Genomic DNA, 21,119 nt, shown 5'->3' on the forward strand with positions numbered 1-21,119 from the left:
CGCCGTGGGTGGATATACTATATCCAGATTAAGGGCACATTAAGGGATGGTAATAATATAATCTTAATAATTATAAGATCCCCTTCCTACGTCAGAAGGGGAGCGAAATCTGATATGCTTATTTTTTGACATGCTTGCTGAGAAAGGCTTACATAAACAAAGTTACTTGTCACTTTTCACGTTTTCTGGGTTGGTAGATGCACTGGGGACCCGGTTATAGCACTTAAATACGGAAGAAGTCCGATTTTCATGATATGTCCCCTTTAAAGAGAAAAGAAACCCAAGACTCTGTTATGCTTGGTTGTTTGTATTGTCTGCTGCCTGTGGTTAGATGGTTTCGAGCTAAATACCATAACCTGGATCTGAGCTGTGGAAAGGCATTTCGAAACTCAAGCTTTCTGATGTGAACCAGACTGAAATGATTGACATTTAATGAGTTAAGATGAAACACTATACCATGGAGATGTGGACAGACAAAGCAGCCAAGACAGACAGTTTCAACATATCTGCATCTTTTTTGGCAGGTCAAGATAACAGGTCCTGGGAGAAGTAGATTGTTTTTGCTAAATTTCATTTTTAGTCTCACATATGTCTTACATAATGGTGCCCTGCAACATCATGTATAGCGTGTACCCCTTTATTCTGTACTGAAGAAACCAGAATATGTCTTGAGATGCTTCACTGAAACATCAAGGACTGGTTTTCTGAGTATGTTTCCCCATCAAATTTACATTTGACTTTCTGACAGAGCCATTGACCAATAGGTGGCAGAAGATGTCAGTATGATGATAGATGGGTATGGGACATGTGCACAGATCCAAACAGATGACCAGGTCTATTTGCTATCTTCACCCACTCAACACAACAGAAAACTCCTCAGAATGTACATATTTCCAGATAATTTTGTTTATCAAGAATTTGTCTTATTTGACTATGATTTCATCTAGCAGTAACTTAAGTGTAGTGTACAGCTTTGTTGAACATTTCTCCATGTTTAAATCCATTTAGAAGAATTTGACTGATTTGCCCCAAAATCAGTGCTGAAAAAGGAGAAGTCATCAGATGCTGCCTGAGATTATATTTGGCAGACACTTCTACTTACTTTCACACTATGCAGTCAGCTTGTGTGTACTTTGTTGCTGTTATTCCAAGTGTGTTTTGGGAAACAGCAAATGTCGTGAATCATCTGGACGAAGTCTGAAATGAGGTTCTTACAGTATGTACTTGATGTACACTATAGTTCAAAAGTTTGGGATCAGTAAGATTTTTTTTATGTCTTTGGTTACCTAGGCTACATTTATTTTATAAAAAATACAGTAAAACTTGTAATATATTCAAATAGAAAACCGTTATTTTTTAAAAAGTAATTTATTCCTGTGACTGAGCCATTACTCCAGTCTTCAGGGTCACTTGATGCTTCAGAAATCATTCTAATAAACTGGTTTGGTGCTCGAGAACCATTTCTTATTATTATGTTGAAAACAATAGAACGTATTCACAGCAGCACTATCTTTGATTGTTAATGGGAATAAAAGCGAGGCTGTGAGGGATAGACATCTCTTCAGTGGGTTGTACTATTTTTATGTAATGTGTTTTTTAATTGTTCTGCTGACGAAACACTGCAAACATATCTTTTCAGTAGATTTCAGTAGACAAAAACTCCAGACTTGATGTAATCTAGAAATTATGATTAATCCAGAAGTTTTATGCAGCTTTTTACAGCGGATGCCATTGAAAACACGGTCTATCCGTCTCAGCCTCGCTTTCATAACTGTCATGGCGCTGCTCTGAATAAGGCCTATTGTGATACTTGAAATTTCTGTGGAAATATATTATGTTTTTCAGGATTATTTGATGAATAGAAAAGCATTTGCTTGAAATATAAATCTTTTTTTAACATTATAAATATCTTTACTGTCCCCTTTGATACATTTTATGCATCCCTGCTGAATAAAATTAGTTTCTTTAAAAAAAAAAAAGCTTTATGCCCTCAAACCTATGAGGTTTTGTGTAAATGAAGACGAGAGATTAGTGGATGATTCACCTTGTGAGCATGTTTCTGTAGGACTCATTCACAGTGATCTTGCACCCAAGGCGTAACTACAGTAAGAGGATCATTATTTCACAATAAGCCCTGATATGGTTTTCCCATTACGATTGTCTGTCTGTATTATCCTGCTTATTACATGGCTATTTGCCAAATAAATAAATGAATTGACATATGTGTTGAAATTATTTTGTGATGTGAAAGAATTAGGCAGTGCAGCGCTGCAATGTACAGCTGTGGGAATCGGTTGTCCGACAACGATCAAATATACAGTTTAGCAGTCATTCTACATAAGCATTCGACTGCAGAATGTCAAAATCAGAATCAAGTGTTCCAGAGTCATGTAATAAAAACAGCTACTGTGCCATGTAAAGATATGCACATCAATTTATAGCACTAAAAAATAACCATATGCGGACTCTAAACCAGCAAAACATTTGAGTTGGCAACCAAGAGAAACCCAGATACATTGTGTAGTTCCTAAAAAGTCCTGTGCATTTACTCAATAGAGAAACTTGCTGCAGAACCTTGTCTTTCTGATGATAGACTGACTGTTTATTTCTAACTCTATTCAGTCTCTTCGAAATATATGTAGGTAAATTAAGCAGACATTTCTGTGATAATACAAACAGGTTTGTACATGTTTGTCATACATGTGATGACACCGATTTGTCTCGACAATTAATTATATGTAATCATTAAATCGCTTATTATATAATGGAAATACATTTTCTCATTTCATTATCTACATCTGTACTGTATTCATTTGCACTTATTTTAACTGTATTTAATTGTGTTTAATTGTAGTTTAATTTCATTAGTGTTTAATAGTATATTTTTGTGAATTCTGTGTTTGTGTTGTTAATGTGGCATGTGTTTTTAAGCATTAATGTGAATGTTATTTGTCACCAGTGTCAAAGACCAGTGTTCAACTCAAACTCTAAATCGGTTGCTGAATTACTAGAATCTTGTTGCAGACGCATGAGATGGCAGAACCAAATCATTGAGATATTTGAACTGAACTGTTTGAAAACACAGCAAATGACCATACTGTCGTTTCACATCTCCCCAGGAGACTTGTGTGCTGTTATTTTACACTATTGCAAGTCAAACAAAATTCTTATTTTCTGATGAGTGTGATTTAGTTCTTGCAGTTTCCGCTAAACAATGTTGTTTTGAGACTTCAAGAACACTTTTTTTTCTACAAACTTGCGTCAAGATCTCACCAGATTTGTTTACAGTTACATGACTTGACTTGTGGTCTGATGATTATTGTGACTGAATAATGCTTGATGATTTATGTCCTTTTTTTCCCCTTTCATATTTATTTTGGCTCCAATCAGACAAAGTTTAGTATCCTAACCATAAGGGATTCGTTTTGAAAGATTTGAAAACTTTCGAAATCAAGAGGAGCACTGTAACAACATAATATGATTTATGTCATAGACTTTTTTTTTGAAAAAAAAATAAAATAAATTTATTACATGATCTGTTCAGTGAGACCGCCATGTACATAAATATTTCAGATTTGTGCAAGACCAAATCTATGAATGTGAACCTACTAGCATCAGAAATGAAAGACTTGTAATGTCTTTAAACCAGGGTTGTGTGCCATAAAGTTAGAATGCATTTTTAAATTCCAATTCAATTCCTCAGTTTGAATTGAATTTTAATCCAGGTAGCAAACAGGATACAGAATTGCAATTTGAATGCAAGGAAGTGAAATAAAAATGAATAACTTTTTAAGTGAGAGATCAAAGTTTTTCCATACAAACTATTTAACATGTTTGCAAATAAAGGGAAGCAAGGCTTAAAAGCCTTGAAGAATGGATGTTGGATGGAAGGATACCACCTATAATTATTTTTTATTAAATTCATAAATTTCTTCATATTTTTTAAGTTAACTTTTGTGGACCACAGTTTTTTACAGAATGCATTATCTGTGTTTTCTTTTCATTCTTCCTGTCGTTTTGAATTAAAATTTCAATTCATCTTCCTGTAGGGCGTAGCTAATTCAATTCAAAATAAATAGAAAGGGAGCCAATATTTCACTTTTGATTGTTGCTTACTTATCATCGTATATGAACAGAGGGTCACATGGTACATCATTACTATTTCCCATTTTTTTAGGAGCTGAGACCGTCAAGAAATACTGGAGCCGATATTATCAAGGTTCCCAAGGTGTAGTGTTTGTCCTCAATAGTGCTGCATCAGATGAAGAGATGGAGGCTGCCCGGTCTGAGCTCCACTTGGCCATGCAGCATCCTCAGCTGTGCACCCTTCCTTTCCTCATTCTCGCCAACCACCAGGATTCACCAGCTGCCCGCTCTGTGTCGGAGGTATGGTAACTTTCCACACCAAATATAGCTCTATGTTAAGTGCTGACCATCTTCTCTGTGATTCGCTGCTGTTGAGGGTTGCTGGCCTCTGTTTGTACACACTCTCTGAAGTGTTTGGACTGAGCAATGGGAAGCGTGGTTTTTGGAAAGCGTCCTGTTGCCATGTAATAAGAGCTGATGTTTATGGTCAGTTTTGGAAGATGACTGACCAGGGCTGGGATAGGATGTTGTGTGGAGCTCCCCCTCCCAACTGCATCACAGATCCAGAGCTGATGGTGTAAACATGCTGTGACGTGGGCTGCCTGACTAATAGTCTTTTTCCACACGCTGAGAAAACCCGGTAAAGTTTGTTCTCCTCAGGAGGAAGTATGCTGCAGGAGGCACTTGAAGTTGTCCAAGTATGTATTAAATCTAGACATGGACATAAGTATGACAGTTTGGTGCTGGAGCTATGCATCCGAGACAGGAAATTATCAATCTATGTACATACCATGAGTACACATTTTTACAGGTTACCAGAATTTAAACTTTGACGTCACATTTAAGTTCAACATGCTAGGCTGAATATTTGGAACAAGAAGTAATATTTGTAGTCAATCACTGATAAATTATTAATATAATTAATAAATAAGATGAAAATAAATAATATATATATATTTTTATGTGTCAGCAGTGGTATAAAACAAAGTGCTGTTTAAAACCCACTAGTGTCACATTCATTTCATGGATTAATTGTATAACATTTTTGCTTATTAAACTACGGTAAATAAATTGTGGATGGTACCTGTTTTTTTTTTTTATTCTCCTGAAAACTGCCTAATCCTAAAATCCTAAATCATATTGATAATTTCCCTAAAATCCCTTTAAACCAGTCATAATGTAAACATTTGGAATGTCTCAATAAACTGTGCTGGGGTATACAAATTAAAGCGAGAGAAAAAGTGCTTTTTTATGTGAAGGAAAGACAAGGCATTGTCAGCCCAACTGATTCCCATCGTTTTTGTGAAAATCACATTTTGTTAGCTTTTTTGTTTATTCTTGATTATACTGATAGTTTCCGTTAATCTCGCATTTGGTACATTTTAGCCAGCACAGAAGCTGTTGTCTGTGATTCAATTCAAGAAACCAAACAAATGCCTGCTGCTAACTACAGATTATATCACTGGTTGATAAATGTGACTCATAATTGGAAAATGAAGGCCTGGAAAGCACATTTATTTCGCTGTTCTTATATGTATATACAGCATGTTGCCTCAAAGCACAGGGGGCTGCAAGGGAGTGCTATTGTGTCTGCTGTAAATTTTAAATGAAATGACATTTAAATAAATATGTTAAAATTCTAAAAGTTTGTCGGAGCCGATAGCCTTGTGTGCAGCACTCCGACATATAGCACGGTTGTGCTTCGGGCAAGCCAAATTCGAGTCCCGGGCTCTCTCTCCTGACGAGTCTATTCTGTCCCATCACAATAAAGGCAAACATGCCAAAAACTTTTCAGATTAAAAAGGTTTTTAAAAAATTCACCAAAATTGGCATTACAGTTTATTACAGTTTCTTTCTACTGCCTAAACAGAAATCATGAAATTAATCAAAATTATTTTATAACATTGACAGACATAGTTTTATGTTTCTTTTCAGGCTTATGGTGCGTTCACACCAGACGCGAATAGCAAAGACGCGTTACGCGCGTAAAAAAAATCCTGCGGCGCAAATGAGGTGTAGAGTGCATGAATGGCGCGAATTGAGCGTCTGGCGCGTTACGCGCAAATGATTTTATAGTGCTTTTTGTGCATTTCCGCGTTTGACGCCTGCCGCCGGAGTTGAAAAATCTGAACTTCTGCGTCAATTCGCGCCAACCGGAGCCTGCTTGCTGTTGTCACGTGGTGAAGTGACGTTATAACGAGTCATTAATGTATTTTAACTTATATGTTTCATATAATAGAGCCGAAGCTATAGATTGTGAATTTAAACATTTCTCGTTTACCAGCAGCAAACATCAGGACGACTAGCCGAGTTAAGGCTGTTCCAGGCGGGTTACATGAGCGCCCGGTGATCGCCTGGGTCTCACAACTCCGAAACGTCAGATCAAATTTTTTAAATAGGCGCTATCTTTATAAATAAACCACAGATTTGAGCTTTAAACAACTACATTCTCGACTGAACAACTCTTAAAACTACATTTCGTGACACAATAACAGTAGTATTTTTACATGTCGCCGCCTTTCTTGCAAACAGACCACTGCCTAGCACTTGCCTCTCCCACAAGAAGCGGATTTCGCCTCGGACGCGCGTCAATTTTGCTTCAAACGCTTGCTTTTTACGCATTTAAAATGCATTCAAAATGTTCAAGCGTCAAACTAGACGCGATAGACGCGAATTTGACGCTCTATTCGTGTTTGGTGTGAACGCAGCATAATACACCTACGTAACAGCTCCCTTAATGGTGGGTGGAATTAAGAAGGTAATATTTTCCAGATAACATTTTACACCCATTTATAATATTTGTATTTGTCACACTGCAAATGGGTCTTTATTTGTGGAAAATAAAACATAGATACATAATAAAAAGACACTTTAGACCTATGTATCACCTCAATATTTTGCAATATTGGTTTGTTGTTTTTAATAGAATAATCTATTGTTTGAAAAAAAGTCACCAATGTCAGGCTTGACACAAGTTCCGCATATAAAGACTACTTTGGGGTTTGGGTGCAGATTCAGGTATAGTAGTTCTCAATAACTCACTCCTAAAAAACATTACATCATGTAATTTGTAAATAAAAGCTTTAGCGTAAGTTCTGCCGGGAAGACTCAATCGTTACGTAACCGATTACCTTCTCGCTATTCAATAATGCTCTAAATACTTGTAGTATAAAAGATCGGTACTTACACATGTCTGAGTTCGCAGATGCTGACGCCTTTATTCACCTCCATCCTCCCCACCACCACCACCAACATGGTCCCTTCCCTTCCCCTCCATCCTCCCCACCACCGCCAGGTTGGTCCCTTCCTATACCTCCCTGGCTGCGCCCCTGCCTTCGTCTTCAGCCAGGAAATGCAGATTCCGTACCTTCGGAATGAGAGCTACGGACGGGGCCTACGCCAAACAACTTTATATCATAATTGTGCTTGCTGAGCAGTTAATAAATGCATACTTGTTTCAGTATATATCGGCAATATGTCAAATGTCGCATTGAAGCTTTGCTTACAGTTCACGCTGCTTATGCATGCGCTGTGAAACTGGCTTAAGTAAAGGGAAGAGCATTTACTCACTGTGGTTGCATGTGAAAGTGACACCTGCCATCTTCCAGTGTGGTTGTGTTCGGTGTGGGATGTTTTGGCTAGCTACCTCCACTTTCTACTTGTGTTTCACTGCTAGACTCTCTCAACTGAAGAGGCATGTATTGTGGTCGTAGTGAGAACTCAATTGGCAGTGAGAGAAGGAGCCTGCAAAGTATTTCAGACAAGCCTGTTGCCAACTCTTGACATAAGGAAATATGCTGGAGAGATTTTTGAAAGCTTAGGCCCTGACGATGGAAATGAGTATCACACTATACTCGAGTGTGCATTGTTGTGCAACAGGCATAAAGTAATTACAAACATTGTCTGGTGGAATGCATGAGAGGATTTTACTGACAACTACTAATGAAAAATAACAAAGACTTAGACGCTGGTTCCCTTTGATTTGTGTAGTGTATAAGCCTATAGGGTTGTGTGCTCACCCGGTCAGCAGATACCCTGATATTGACTAACAGCACGCGTGACATGTACTGTGTGAGTGCATGTTGAGGAAACTCTTGTATTTGGTGTTGACTTCACTCAGTTGGTGGTCAACCAAGAGAGACCACACAGACCCCTCTTTTGTTTAAGCTCATAAATGTGGTCAGTTGCATCTGATCAGCGCAAACCACATTACTGGGGAGTTTGCCATGTGTTGGTCTATTTTTAGAAGTTGAAGTCACAGCGCTTGACCTCTTTTAGCTGTTTGCAAACACTTCCAGAGCCACGTGAGTTTGGCTTAGAGAGGCAGTGAGCTCTGCCACAGGCCTTTTATTTGCTTGCAATGTCATCTCTATTCCTGTTGTAGGCATACTGTGTGTCCTGTCACAGTGAGTCCCACAGGTCGATCCTCACTTATCTCTGACATACTTGGCAATCGCATTGAATGGGATATGACCTGACTTAGTTTACATCTGTGTGTGGAAGAGAGTGTCCTTTAACTGTCCTAGATATCTGAGAGAGGTGCAGTGTTTGATTTGTCACCTCTTTTTGTTTCGTGATTTTTGTTTTTTGTCTTTAATTAATGCATTAAATTGTATCTTTGAAGTCAAACATGCAAAGATTGAAAGCATTAATTTCAACTTTCATGCTGTGTGTGTGTGTGTGTGTGGTGTGTGGTGTGTGTGGTGTGTGTGTGTGGCAAGAGAGAAAGAGTGTGGTTGTGATTGACCCATCAAAGCAGAGAGGCGGAATAGCAGAGCAGGATATCCGAGACTGGTTTGATCCCTGAGAGGGGAACTGGCATTTGAGTTGCATTTCTCGCTTCCTTCTTCCTCACCTCTTTTTGCCCCACACACTCCTTTCATTTAAAAGATATTTAAATGTTTACATGTTTTATTTTGGATCTTGTTCCACATATATTTGAAGCAGAAGTGCTTCACATTCTCTTGGAGGTTTTGAAATGCTTGCACCTGAACATTTCAAGATTTGCCACAATAAAAAGCTTCAGATAGTTGAATCTTAGTTCAAACAAACCTTTCAAGCATTACATGCCATCATAAATAATCCAGATGTCTTGTTGAGGTGCTTTCGTGCAGAACTTGCATACTTAATATTAAATGAAAGATACTAAATGTCTCTCAGTGCGTGTACAAACAAATTGTTTGCTTAACTCTTCATGTGAGAAAAGGGTTAGATAAAGATGGACAAGCTAAGTAAGAATATTCATTTTTGTAGATTAATTAAACTTTCTTAATTGCTGTGCACCATGAAATCTGATTTCATTATAATAATCAAATTCTTCTCAGGCGTATTTGGGGTTGTAAGATGTCCTCTGTTTTTGTATAGCAGGTGTTATTGTGAATTTGTGGTTAAAAGAACATGATCCAAACTCATGAGGTTTACCGCAAAGGCTCAGTCACCTGCCCAGTGAGCTGCAGAGACTAAACACCCTTCAAACTCTGAGTCATGATGTATAATCAGCAGGTCATCACTGCCCACTGAGCAGCTACACAACTGACTCTGATTCTTTACTCAGAAGTGCCACTGCCATCTGTCACAACTGACCGGATTTGAGCTTTCATCATAAAGTCGAAGGCTAAAATTACAATTGAACGTTGTGACGTTAGCATCTTAAGCCGTTGAGAAACTTTTCTGGACTGTGGTTGATTCACGTCACACTAAATGCATTTTACAGACAGACTGGTTTAGATGTTTTGTACATTGAAATAATTTTTATGCTGATATGTAACAGGTATTATTTTGTTTCTGGTAAATAGTTTTAAAGATAAGTTGTGTTTAGGTTTTAGCAGCATAGCAGCACCCAGTGTGTACACTCTGCATTCTGTGTTGTTGCAAGCTAGTTATTAGTGCTGCCCGGTATCGTTTTATGGCATAATGTTGGCGACTTCTCATTTTTACATTGCCGCAGTGAAGTTTAAAAGACTCGTTGGACCTGTAAAGTCCTCACTAGGGCCCTGTGTGCAACTTTTTTTTCAGGAGGGAAATATTCATGGGACGGAATTCCTTGTTGACACCAACCTCCTGCTGTTGGGGCCCAAGGAGGAAGTGAGCAGAGAGAGGGGCGTCATATGTTGATACAACACCTCAACAAAGCACGCTGTGTGGATGTTTTCCCCCAATGCACTGTTTCTTGTTTTTATGAAGGTTCCCTGCATGAATGCGCAAATGTTGGGCTGAGGAACTGATCTTAGGATAGAGAAGACATCGTATTATCAACTGTGAGGAAATCAACCGTAGTTCCACACAGAGTCTGTGCTGATGTTCTAGAGGTTACATCACAGGTCTGACAACATCAACCTGTAAGCCTCCAGATCAATTTTGGATGATCTGATCTAGTGGTCAGCTGATATCAGATGATATTTAATTTTTTTTTAAATCATCTGCATCTCCCGATAAGTGATGGAAGCTGGGCTTTTACAGTGGCTATGTTTACATGCACAAATTTTGTTTCAATCAGAGTTAATTCATTCCGATTGATGAATCTGAATGTAATGTTTACATGAACTCTAAAGTGATCGGGTTGATGTTCGCGTTTGTCACAAGCATAAAATAGTAATTGAGTTTTTGACATTTGCACACTGCATGAATTTACAGAATTTCCCGCTGTTTGCACATATCTCCTACATACTTTTCAATTACTGGTCTTAATTAGGAGACAATGAGCATATGAACCTTTGTGCCGTGCTGATTTATTTATCACGCAGTAAAAATGCCCCTACCCGTGCCCAAAAGTAAAACCAGCCGTCTGTGGATGAGAGTATGAAACAAGGACTGATGGTACGTTGTCCTGCTCCACTTCACAGATGATGAGTGGTAGAGGAATTTTAGTATGACACAACAGTCATTTATGACACTTCATTCAACAACAACAACAGCTTGTTCCACGCACCATACGTCATTATGCCATTTCTACGTCATTGCACATGCGCGGTACTTTCCTTTTTCGGTTTTCAATCCAATCAAGTGTTTACATGTCCTATTGATCGGATTAGAAAAGAAATATAAACCAACCCTTCCAATCCGATCGAGCTCAGTCGGATCGATTAAGGCGTTTACATGAGAGAACCCATTCTGTCTTCATTAGTTTACTGTCTGTTTATAGTTCTGTCTAATGAATTAGCAGCAAACAAAGAAATTAAAAGGTGTGTGAAAGTATTATAGTGTTTGCTTTTCTATTATTAGTAAAAGAAGGGGTAAATACATTTCATGTTTTTTTTTTTTTTTTCAAATATTCAATCAGTTATTACATAAAGTGAGTATTTTAAAGCTGCATGTAACTGCAAAAGTTTAAAACTTTCCCTACATTCAAATATATACACTTCTCTAAAATAAAGCAGCACATCATATGAGTAGTATGTTTAAATTTTCAATATACTGTCTGTATGAAATTCAAAAAAGGCTACAGGTACCAAGAAAGTTGTTCCTCATGGTCAGTAAATTATTTTCTTGATTGGTCTGGGAATGTACGATTCAAAGGACAATGTAGTATGTACAAGGAATTGATATTACTCATCTGTATTTCTTCAGAACATACTTCATCAACGGTCAAAAAGTGCTTTCTTAGTTGAAAACAGTGCATAAGTATGTGGCTTCGGACACAGCACTTCTTTAAGCACAGTAAGTGATAGACTAGTATCTATTGCTATTGATAGTAATTGATAGCAAGTAGGTAGTCTGTTGATGTTCTGTGGGTTAGGTTGGATTAGCATTTAGGCTACCAATATCATATAATCACTTGCATTTTCATCTGTCTGTGAATGTGGTTCGAGTAATCACTGATTACTAATCAGATCACTAATCATTTTGGACCCTGTTTACACCTGTATTCAGTGCTTTCGATCGGATCACCCAAGATGAATATTAATACCAAGTGTAAACAGTCCAGATGACTGTACAAAATACTCTCTGTAAGGAGTGAATTAGTTCACATCTGGTTTCAGTAAACCAAATTTATAACTCATGTTGCTTACCAATTGAATTTGTGACAAAGTAAAGCAACTGTGCCATCAAGCTGCATTCAAGCTCTACCTTTTGGGACTTTTATGTGCTGTAACTTTCAGCCAAAATATGTGTTTGTTTACAGAATGTGTTGTCTACTTTTCATACTAGAAAAAGCCTCACGACACAACTATTCAACAGTTCAGTTTACAGACCCCGATTCTCTCCCACCTCACGCACCCACTGCCTCAAACACATAATTAATCATAAAGATCTGCTGTGTTTGACATTCATGTTCCCTGAGCAACCAAGTGTGTGTCATTTGTTTCCAAAAGATTTGTGTGGATGTGGAGATTGCATGAATCCAGCTCTTTCCGTGTGTGTTAGCTTTCTATTCTGGAAACTTCAAGTCAGAAAAGTCTTTGTTTTTCTGCACATCTTGACTAGTGTGGACAGGATTTCATTCCAAGTCTGAAACATCTCTTCATTTGTTAATCAGATGTGGATAGTGTGATTCCATTGGCACATGCAGAAGAATATTTCCTGTCCTATCGGGTCTTCTAGCAGATGTTTTTTTTTTTTTGTAGAGTACAGTCCTGGGTGGTAGTGTTGAAGTGAAGCCATATTTTACTCACGCTATGGTACAACCCTTTTTAGAAAGTCGATATTCATTGTTTATCACTTGTTTGTGTATTTATATCTGCACAGGTTTATTATGTGTGTGTGTGTGTGTGTGTGTGTGTGTGTGTGTATACTAGGGGTGTAACAGTTTCAATTTCCCACGTTTTGGTTTCCATCTTAGTTCTGTGCTTTGAGTTTGGTTCAGTAAATATCTGGTGCATTATTTTTAGTGAAAGATTTCTGAAAATTTCTGCAGACAATGTAGACCTAGCAATAAAGACTCTTATTAGTCACCAATGGTTTAATTTAGTATTCTTTAAATATTTTTAATTAAAAAAATAATACTTTAAGTCTCTAAAAATGGTATCATTATGACATTTTCAGAGATTTGTTGTCATTATCTGCTTCTTTTTGATGATTTTTGATTGTCCATCAGTTCCACATGTAGAGCAGATTGAGACATCCTGACATGGTGGGAGTCACTAATGATTTTAGTCAAAAACCTTTTATTCTATGGCCCTTAGAAGAAACAATGAGTAAATACCACATTTTCTGTTTTTGTGTTACAGATTGATACACTATATTCTTTAACAAGGGGTCTTTCTCCTCTTTTGATCATTGATCTTTTTGACCCTGTCTGAAGAGTTGGATTTTTTTTGTTTTAATCTCTGTTGACCTGAACTGATTTGGCAGTGGGATACACCAGACGGAACTGTCTGGTTTTCCACTTGAATGAAGAAAGGGTTAGAAGCTTTAATGGTGGTCTGGTTGACTACAAACTGGCTAGTTGACCCATCTAATGAGGTAGTCTAGACTAGAGCAACATCCCCTCTCATATGGTAGTGAAATGGTCTAACTTTTATGATATGAAGTAATTTGATAAATACAAAACTGTAGTAAATGGTTTAGGTCATTTCATCCCTGTTATAACTGACTTGGAGTTGGTGTAGAATTAATTTATAAAGATGAATTATTATTCTCATGGTTTCACACTGACATGTGATGATGAAGTGAGGGTCAGTCCAATACATTTGATTTAATAATGCACTTTTCATTTGGGAACAAATCTCAAAGTTCTACAGAGTACACATGGCAAAAGTAAGAACAAATAAAAATAAGAATAAGAAAACATAAAAACAGTTAAAAAATATCATTGGTTGTAGCTTTTTTTTTTAAAGAAAAGTATTTAGGCCTTTTTTAAAGGCGTCAACTGCCTGTGGAGCCCTCAGTTGAGTTCCACAGACGAGGGGCAGCAGAGGAGAAAGCACGGTCTCCCATGGTCCAAAGCTTGGTTCTGGGTGGACGGAGGAGATTGCCATTTTGTGAACGGAGGTTTCTGGTTGATGTTTGCTGGGTGAGAAGTTCCTTGAGGTAGAGTGGAGCATTTCCATGGATGCACTGGTGGGCGAGGAGAGTGATTTTGTAGTAAATCCTGGCGGAGATGGGGAGCCAGTGAAGTGCATGAAGGATGGGGGTTATGTGGTAATATTTGCGCACTCTCATCAGGATCCTAGCAGCACTTTTCTGTATGTGTTGGAGTTTCTGCAGACTCTTGCCAGGGATCCCGATGAGAAGTGCGTTGCAGTAGTCCATGTTTATAAAACATGTTTAGTAAAGCCAATACACAGAGCAAAAAATATGTAAATGGTCACACAACATTCATTGGATCACTTGAGATGGATTAACCTATGAGTCTCTGAGTAATGCATAATAGTCTGGTTCACATTTTCACCTTTCAGTGTAACAAATGGCTCAAGTCCTTTCCAGTATCTAAGGTCTTTTACATGAACCTCAACAATAATTGTACACATGAAAACAAAATATGTTCCCTCCAATATTTAAACCAAACCTGTTAATAATAATTATAATAATAATATAACAATGAACAATTATTATAATGTTATATTCACTAGTATTACCATTTCCATATTTTTAAGTGGGTGGTCTTAGTTAACTATTTTGGATCCCTGCTCAGTATCATCCTCCCACAGGGTTACATTTCTTAAATTCACCAGATGTTGAAGGACAGTTGGTTTCATTGAGCTATTTTGTCATTGTCGATTCACGTGTGGGGAAATGGATGTCACAGGTCAAACCTTCATCTCTGTAACTCTTCTTATGGAGATCTAAGAGTCTGTTGACACCTATTCACCCAGATCCGTGCCAAATTTTAACCTTCTGACGTGAGCATAAATCCTTAGCCGTGTATACAATATATGCAGCTGTGCCTTTTGCGTGTTGATTCTTTTTTTCTTTTTTTAAGATAACATCAGATAAGTGGGGGCTGGTGCGTATCAGCTGCAAAAATCCTGATCGGATAATCCCTAACGTATGCAGAAAGACAATATAAATATAATTTCACTAATAGCCTATCACTTCCAATCCATCCTTCTGTCCTTTTAAATGTCTTTTTTTAAAGAGCACGTTCGGCCGTTTATTAAAGCATATATCCAACATGGGTCTTCCGTCATTTTTAATTTGTAGCTGCTGTTAGAATGGTAGCTTGGTAAATTTTTTGGCGATCAAATATTCAATATCTCTATCTCTTCACGGAGTGGATGCGGCAAAAACTAAAATGATCAGCTGGATTTATTTGCAAGCAGTTTCTTTAATGAACACAAACTTAAATTAACACTTCTCAGGTAATCAGGGAACAAAAACACGGTAAACAGAACCACTATTATGAGACGAGATCTGACAAAGAATGTAACAAACACAGGACTGTAAATGCAAAAGAAGTAGGGACTAATCAAGATCATTAGATGTTTAGATACAGGTGTAATGAGGGCAGATCAAAAACCATGGCAACTAATGAACTGAGACAAAGGAAATAAGAACTATAGGGCTGTACTATATGTCGTTTTAGCATCGATATCACAATGTGCGCATCTGCAATAGTCGCATCGCAGGATTGGCGACGTCAAGTGTAGGGATCGTAGTTGATCTATGGTCAGCTGCCCCCCGATTCGAAACGCATGTGATTCACGGATTACTTGCAAAGTTTAACCGTCATAGAGTGAAAGTTTGTCATTTGAAAGTTTATCATTTGTATGTGCCTTTTAAGGCTATGTTTACACGGAAACAATCTAAAGAGAAAACGCAAAAGTGGCGTTGCGTTATCACTTTTTATTCTGTTTAGATGAGCGTTATGGGGGGGAAATCTGCGTGCATATGGTGACGCAAAAGTGTTTGAAATTCGATGTAGTATGCACTCCAGGCGGCTAGGTGGCAATGTGAAGCACTGAAAGTGAAAGAGACGCTGACACAGTTTTTCATGTTTAAATACGGTAAACTATTAAGCCCCAAAAACGTTGTCGCCGTGTAAACGAAAGGCACATCCGATAAAATATTTCTACGTTTTCACCCGCGAGCGTTCTCGTGTAAACAGGGCCTAAGTCCTGCCAGTTTAAACATCAAGCGCAGACCAATGTGCTACATTTCTCTTCAATACGGTATGGAAATTAAATTTAATGGGAGTGGAGGATTTTAACTGTAACAAGATGATAGACAGGGCAGTTTAAATGGTGACAGGACGCACATAACTAAGCTACTGAGCTGTTTGTTAAAGACGCAATTATGATGATGTCCCAAAGCTTGCCTAATCTTCTGCTACACACTCAAAAGAATGTACTTTTTCTTCACAGAAAGATTACTTTAGTTTAGGGCATAGTATAAGTAGGCGAATTGTGATGCAGCATTAGTCGGATTTGGTAGCACTTATTGAGCCAGGAGTAATGCAAAATATCATCAGGTGTGGTCCTCAGACAAGTGGTCATTTATGATGACTAATGCACAGTTGTTCTCTTTATACCCAATTCTTTTTTATGCTTTATTCTTCATTCAATTGTTCCTCATTTAGAACCTCGACAATACCACAAATTAATCCCTATTATTTGATGAAAAGTAAAAAGCAAAATTATGTATATTGCCGGAAATTGTTGTTCAAGTGATTGTTTTTCTTTCTGTGGTGATAAATAATTCAAGAGCTGTTATCATGATTTTCTAGGAAGTTTTGTTTGATTAGATTGATTAATGTTGGATTTAGTTTTGCATGACTTCATCAGGGGACTAATTCGTTTCTAACTCTGGAAAAGTCGTCAGTGGTTTTAAGTGTACCACAATTTTTGCAGCATTGTTCAGGTGCTTAGAAATAATACGTCAGTGGTTTTGAGTTTGCTGCAAGAGTTTGATTCATGATTTGGTCTATTTCCAGGCCCTCAATGAGAAGTTGACACATAAAGTGATTGCTTTACTAGACCTAAAAGTTGTGTGAATATATTTCAACTGCAGTTTGATCTGGTGGTCCAGATATTATTGCAAAAATACAGAGAATAAAAAATGAGAAAATTAGGGCTGAATTGACATGTTGTAACAATGGCAGGAAATGAACCATTTTAGTTTATTTGGTTTATTTAAGATTAAACAAATGTGGTTCATCTTTAATTGATGTTTAGATATAATTCCTGCATAAATATATAATGCAGAATTGTGTAAATAACTCAGCTTCATAATGTGTTTTGTATATCTCAACCTTACCTCACTGCAATGTAGATCAAGTCAAAAATATTTGTTTTGATGCTTTCCTGTAGTAATTAACAAAGTGTTGATAAGATGCATCATCTAGATCACTCATTTTTATTCTTTCATGTTCAGGATGTGGCATCTCCCTTAACCACACATGAACTGCAGAAACAAGATGTGAGGGCTTCCTCGAAGTGCTTTCTCATTTGGCATTCATAATTATATTCTCGGCTTGTCTCCACTTTCCACAAGTCATCCAGATGCAAAAGGCTTTATCAAGATGAGGTGTTTCGCCAGAACATGCCGGCCTGCGACCGCTGCGTCTAGACTGTGCTTTTCGCATCAACAAAACTGGGATATTTTTTGTGTGTTTTTTTTTTTTTTACACTGGAGGATTGGGGATACATGCTGCATGTAGTGAGAATGTTGAATTCCATATTCTATAGTTCACATACCTGTGAAAAAGTGATGTTGAAAGAAAAGTTGCAGGTTACAAGTGGTGCTTTTTTAAGCATGTTTAATTTGATTATTGATGAAAAGGGCTTGTAATGGTCAGCTTATTGGAGATGCTTTTGTATATTTGTTCACATACTGTCACATACTTTTTTACTTCTTTTTTTTCCACTTTTTTTTCCTCCTGTCACTCCCTTGCAGCCCCCTGGGGGTCCCCAGACCCCAGTTTGAAACCCCCCAGATCTAGATTAATCCTTATGGCTCAAATTCTTAAGATCTTAACAAATTCATATTATTGCAAAAAAGTTTGTGTATGTTTTGAGAAAAGGAAAAAAAAAATAAGAATATTGTAGCCTAGGTTGAGCTTTTTGTATAATGTGTTTGTATAATTGCATGACTTTTTTAAAGTTTGACTATAAAGACCAGGTTGAATTGCATTTATTGGCATTTATATCATATTTCATTTTATAAGTTTGAAATAATTTATGAAATAAGTAGGTTATGGTGCTTTGCAGTAGATTGCAGATAAGTTCTGCATTTTTGCTAAGTCTGTCCTAAAATACACTTGTTTACATGCTCATAGAGTACTACTTTACTGCTCTAGAATGCTTCCACTGCACATTTTCCAGGGTTGGTTTAGGCCTGTTTCTGGCAGACCTCCCGCGTGGTCATCATTGATCTGCCATGCTGTCAGGTACCATCAAGCCAAAGCAGGTGCCATGTGACATATCAGGGCAGCTTGCCAAAAGCTAATTGACTCTGATCTGCACTAATTGCAAACATGAATCCTATAACAGAGCTTTGGGGAAGAGCCACCGGCACTGATGAAAGCACCTGGCTTTGCTGTGTCAAGGGCTGGCCAGTAATCAGTGCGTCCGGTGACCCGGGATGAGCAAGGGCAGGGCTGTAGCTGTGTCTCTCCTGCCAGACCTGGTCTACTGATCTTCTATACAAACCTTTCCAACACCGCCGCATCCTTTACACTGACCTAATCGGGCAGTCAATTGAGTGGCTTTACATTGTGTCCTTAGAGATGCAAAAGGTCATAGGAAAAGTGATACACTAATTTCTCAAAGCTGACACCTATATTTTATCGATTAAGGAAGCTGAAACATAAGGCTAGTCCTGTAAATGGCCAGTTGACACAATATGTACATACTGTAAGCTTAAATCACAATTCTAAATTAAATTTAGAAATTAAGGACAATTTTTATATTTTAGGTGTTGTGACTCGTGTCGCTGCCTGTGCCGATTATTTTAAATAGTTCTGCTGTGTGAAAAATACATTTTTGAAAGTAAAAAAAAAATCTATCTCTTTTTTGATATGAGGTTATAAATGTTGCATGCATAACTTACCTTTTTATATATTTTATAATCTTATTTTATTTTATATTTTATGATTGTTACTTAAAAAAAATTACAAAAAGGTGTACATTTGTAATTCATGCAAACACTTCTGTCTTTGCCTGTTGTGTATGGAAGCATATGGGTAGCAATATTCAATTTGAAATGTAATATGCAAAATGACAATGCAATAGGCTATGTAAAATGACAATGCATTTCTGTATTTAAATTTTCCATTACATTTGTGCAACGTTTGGTGCAAAAATATCTAATTTACATTTGCCATTTCATACACTAGTTTTAATATGTAAATTGAATAAATTTAACACTTTATAAGTTGCAAAATTAAAATATTACAGAAATTATTAGATATGTTTAATATGTTCAAGCAAAAACTGTAGCAAAATTATCATTTAAATGTTATTTTTCTTAATTGCATTTACACTCACAGTTAAGTTACTTGCGACTGCATTTTCATTAAATGTCCTGCAGTGAATGTAGCAGAATTCAATGTGCAAATTGAGAATGCATTCCGAGCCGATAACGTTCCCACCCCCTCCCACCCTGTCAATCACTGCGTAAAGTTTGCGCCGCTTCAGCCTAATGCAAAACGTTGGCAAAATAGGCTCAATCGTTTTTATTTAGTTTGCGATGGTTTGTGCTGTACCTTTTTTTGTTTGTGCTGCTTCGGTTTTTTAGATATTAAAATAATATTTATAGGTCATTCTAAGGTCACCCAGCCCCCCTCATTCTCCAAATAGTCTTGTTCGTTTGTGCCGGTCAAAGTTTTGTTTGTGCTGCTTCGGTTTTTAAGATATTAGACATTTAATTACAGGTGAAGACGTCACCAACCCCCTGACCTGCTCCACATTCACCCAAAATAGTCTCGTTTGTTTGTGCTTCGTTTGTGCCGGTAAAAGTTTTGTTGGTTCTGCTTCGGTTTTTTAAATATTAGAACGAATTATAGACGTATATGACGTCACCACCACATTGAGAATGTTTTATACAAAAAAAAAAACATCATTAACACAGTCCAGCATCAGACAACAACAGCGCAGCATAATGTTGCTACCAAACGGGTGTCTGCGCCTGATAAGGCAGAAAATGATCCCAGACGTTCCAACATCGTACTGGTTCTATCACCTGAGTTTACTGTTTTAAAGTCTTATATGATGTCTACTTCTCACAAAAAATCATCTTTGAGGGTTTTTTGTCTACTAGATATCAGGCGATGAACAAGACGGCAGGGGTAATTGTGGTGAATGCACCTTTATTTCAGACGGTAGAAAATATACAGGAGAAACGCAATAACAGTCTTCAGTCCACAATAACAAAACACAATACCAAAACTCCTTTAGGAGATGAAGAAGATATCACACAAAGCATGTAGGTCAAACTCTAATGAGACAAGACAACGAGAATGGATAGAGGATGTTTATGAATGGTCCATAATTTACGTGGTGAAAAGGGACAGGGGATAGTCTTTAGAATTCTGGTGAATGGGACTGCTTTGGAGGTGCAGAACCAGGCGGAGGCGTGACAGTACCCCCACTCCTCACAGACCGCTCCCGAGGTCCAAGACCCCCGATACCATGGCCGGCCTCTTCCACACGGTGCAGGATGATCAGGATGAGCAGTGTGAAAGGTAGTTGTTAAGGCCAGATCCAGAATGTTTTCTCGAGCCACCCAAGATCTTTCCTCCGGTCCAAATCCTTCCCAATCCACCTGGTACTTGAGACAACTGATGTCCTTAACCTTATAAATTGAGTCCCCAGGAGTGGGTTTCACCATCACCGCCTGGCTCTGTAAAGGAAGGACAGCTGTGAAAGGACTTAAGCAAAAAAACATCAAAAGTAGGATGGATCTTATACTGTGCTGGAATTTGTAGTTTGTATGTGACAGGATTGATTTTATTAGTGATGAGGAATGGACCAGTAAACCGGGGACTTAACTTCTTTGATGGGAGCCGCAGCCATATGTCTCTTTTTGAAAGACCTTCTGCCTGGGTTGATATTTAGACCCGTAATCTACGTGCTGCCTCTGCAAAAACGAGATCCGAGCCACTATAGATTCTGTATTGCAATGCAGACCTTAAATATACGCGCTGCCTCGGCAAC

General features: G+C 37.8%; 1 protein-coding gene and 1 long non-coding RNA gene across 5 annotated transcripts in view; one reads left to right on the forward strand and one right to left on the reverse strand.

Moving 5' to 3' along the window:
* Nucleotides 1-21,119, forward strand: part of arl15a (ADP-ribosylation factor-like 15a) — a 150,178-nt gene that overhangs the window by 69,836 nt on the left and 59,223 nt on the right. For 3 of the 4 annotated variants that reach the window (XR_013796921.1, XM_079607572.1, XM_079607573.1), the window contains one exon: nucleotides 4,178-4,386. Coding sequence is in view for 3 of the 4 variants with exons in the window: in XM_079607572.1 (XP_079463698.1) it covers nucleotides 4,178-4,386 (209 nt within the window). In the remaining variant the exon portion in view is untranslated. Of the gene's footprint in view, nucleotides 1-4,177; nucleotides 4,387-17,337; nucleotides 18,041-21,119 lie in introns of those variants that run through there. The other variant, XM_079607574.1, reaches the window with a different exon arrangement.
* Nucleotides 4,395-7,793, reverse strand: LOC306995728. The gene is made up of 3 exons (XR_013796922.1): nucleotides 7,657-7,793; nucleotides 7,274-7,480; nucleotides 4,395-4,797 (listed from the first exon to the last, which is right to left on the reverse strand). It is a non-coding gene; the product is annotated as an uncharacterized lncRNA (long non-coding RNA).

The sequence above is a fragment of the Phoxinus phoxinus genome, assembly GCF_949152265.1.
Source record: "Phoxinus phoxinus genome assembly, chromosome: 3".
NCBI lineage: Eukaryota > Metazoa > Chordata > Actinopteri > Cypriniformes > Leuciscidae > Phoxinus > Phoxinus phoxinus.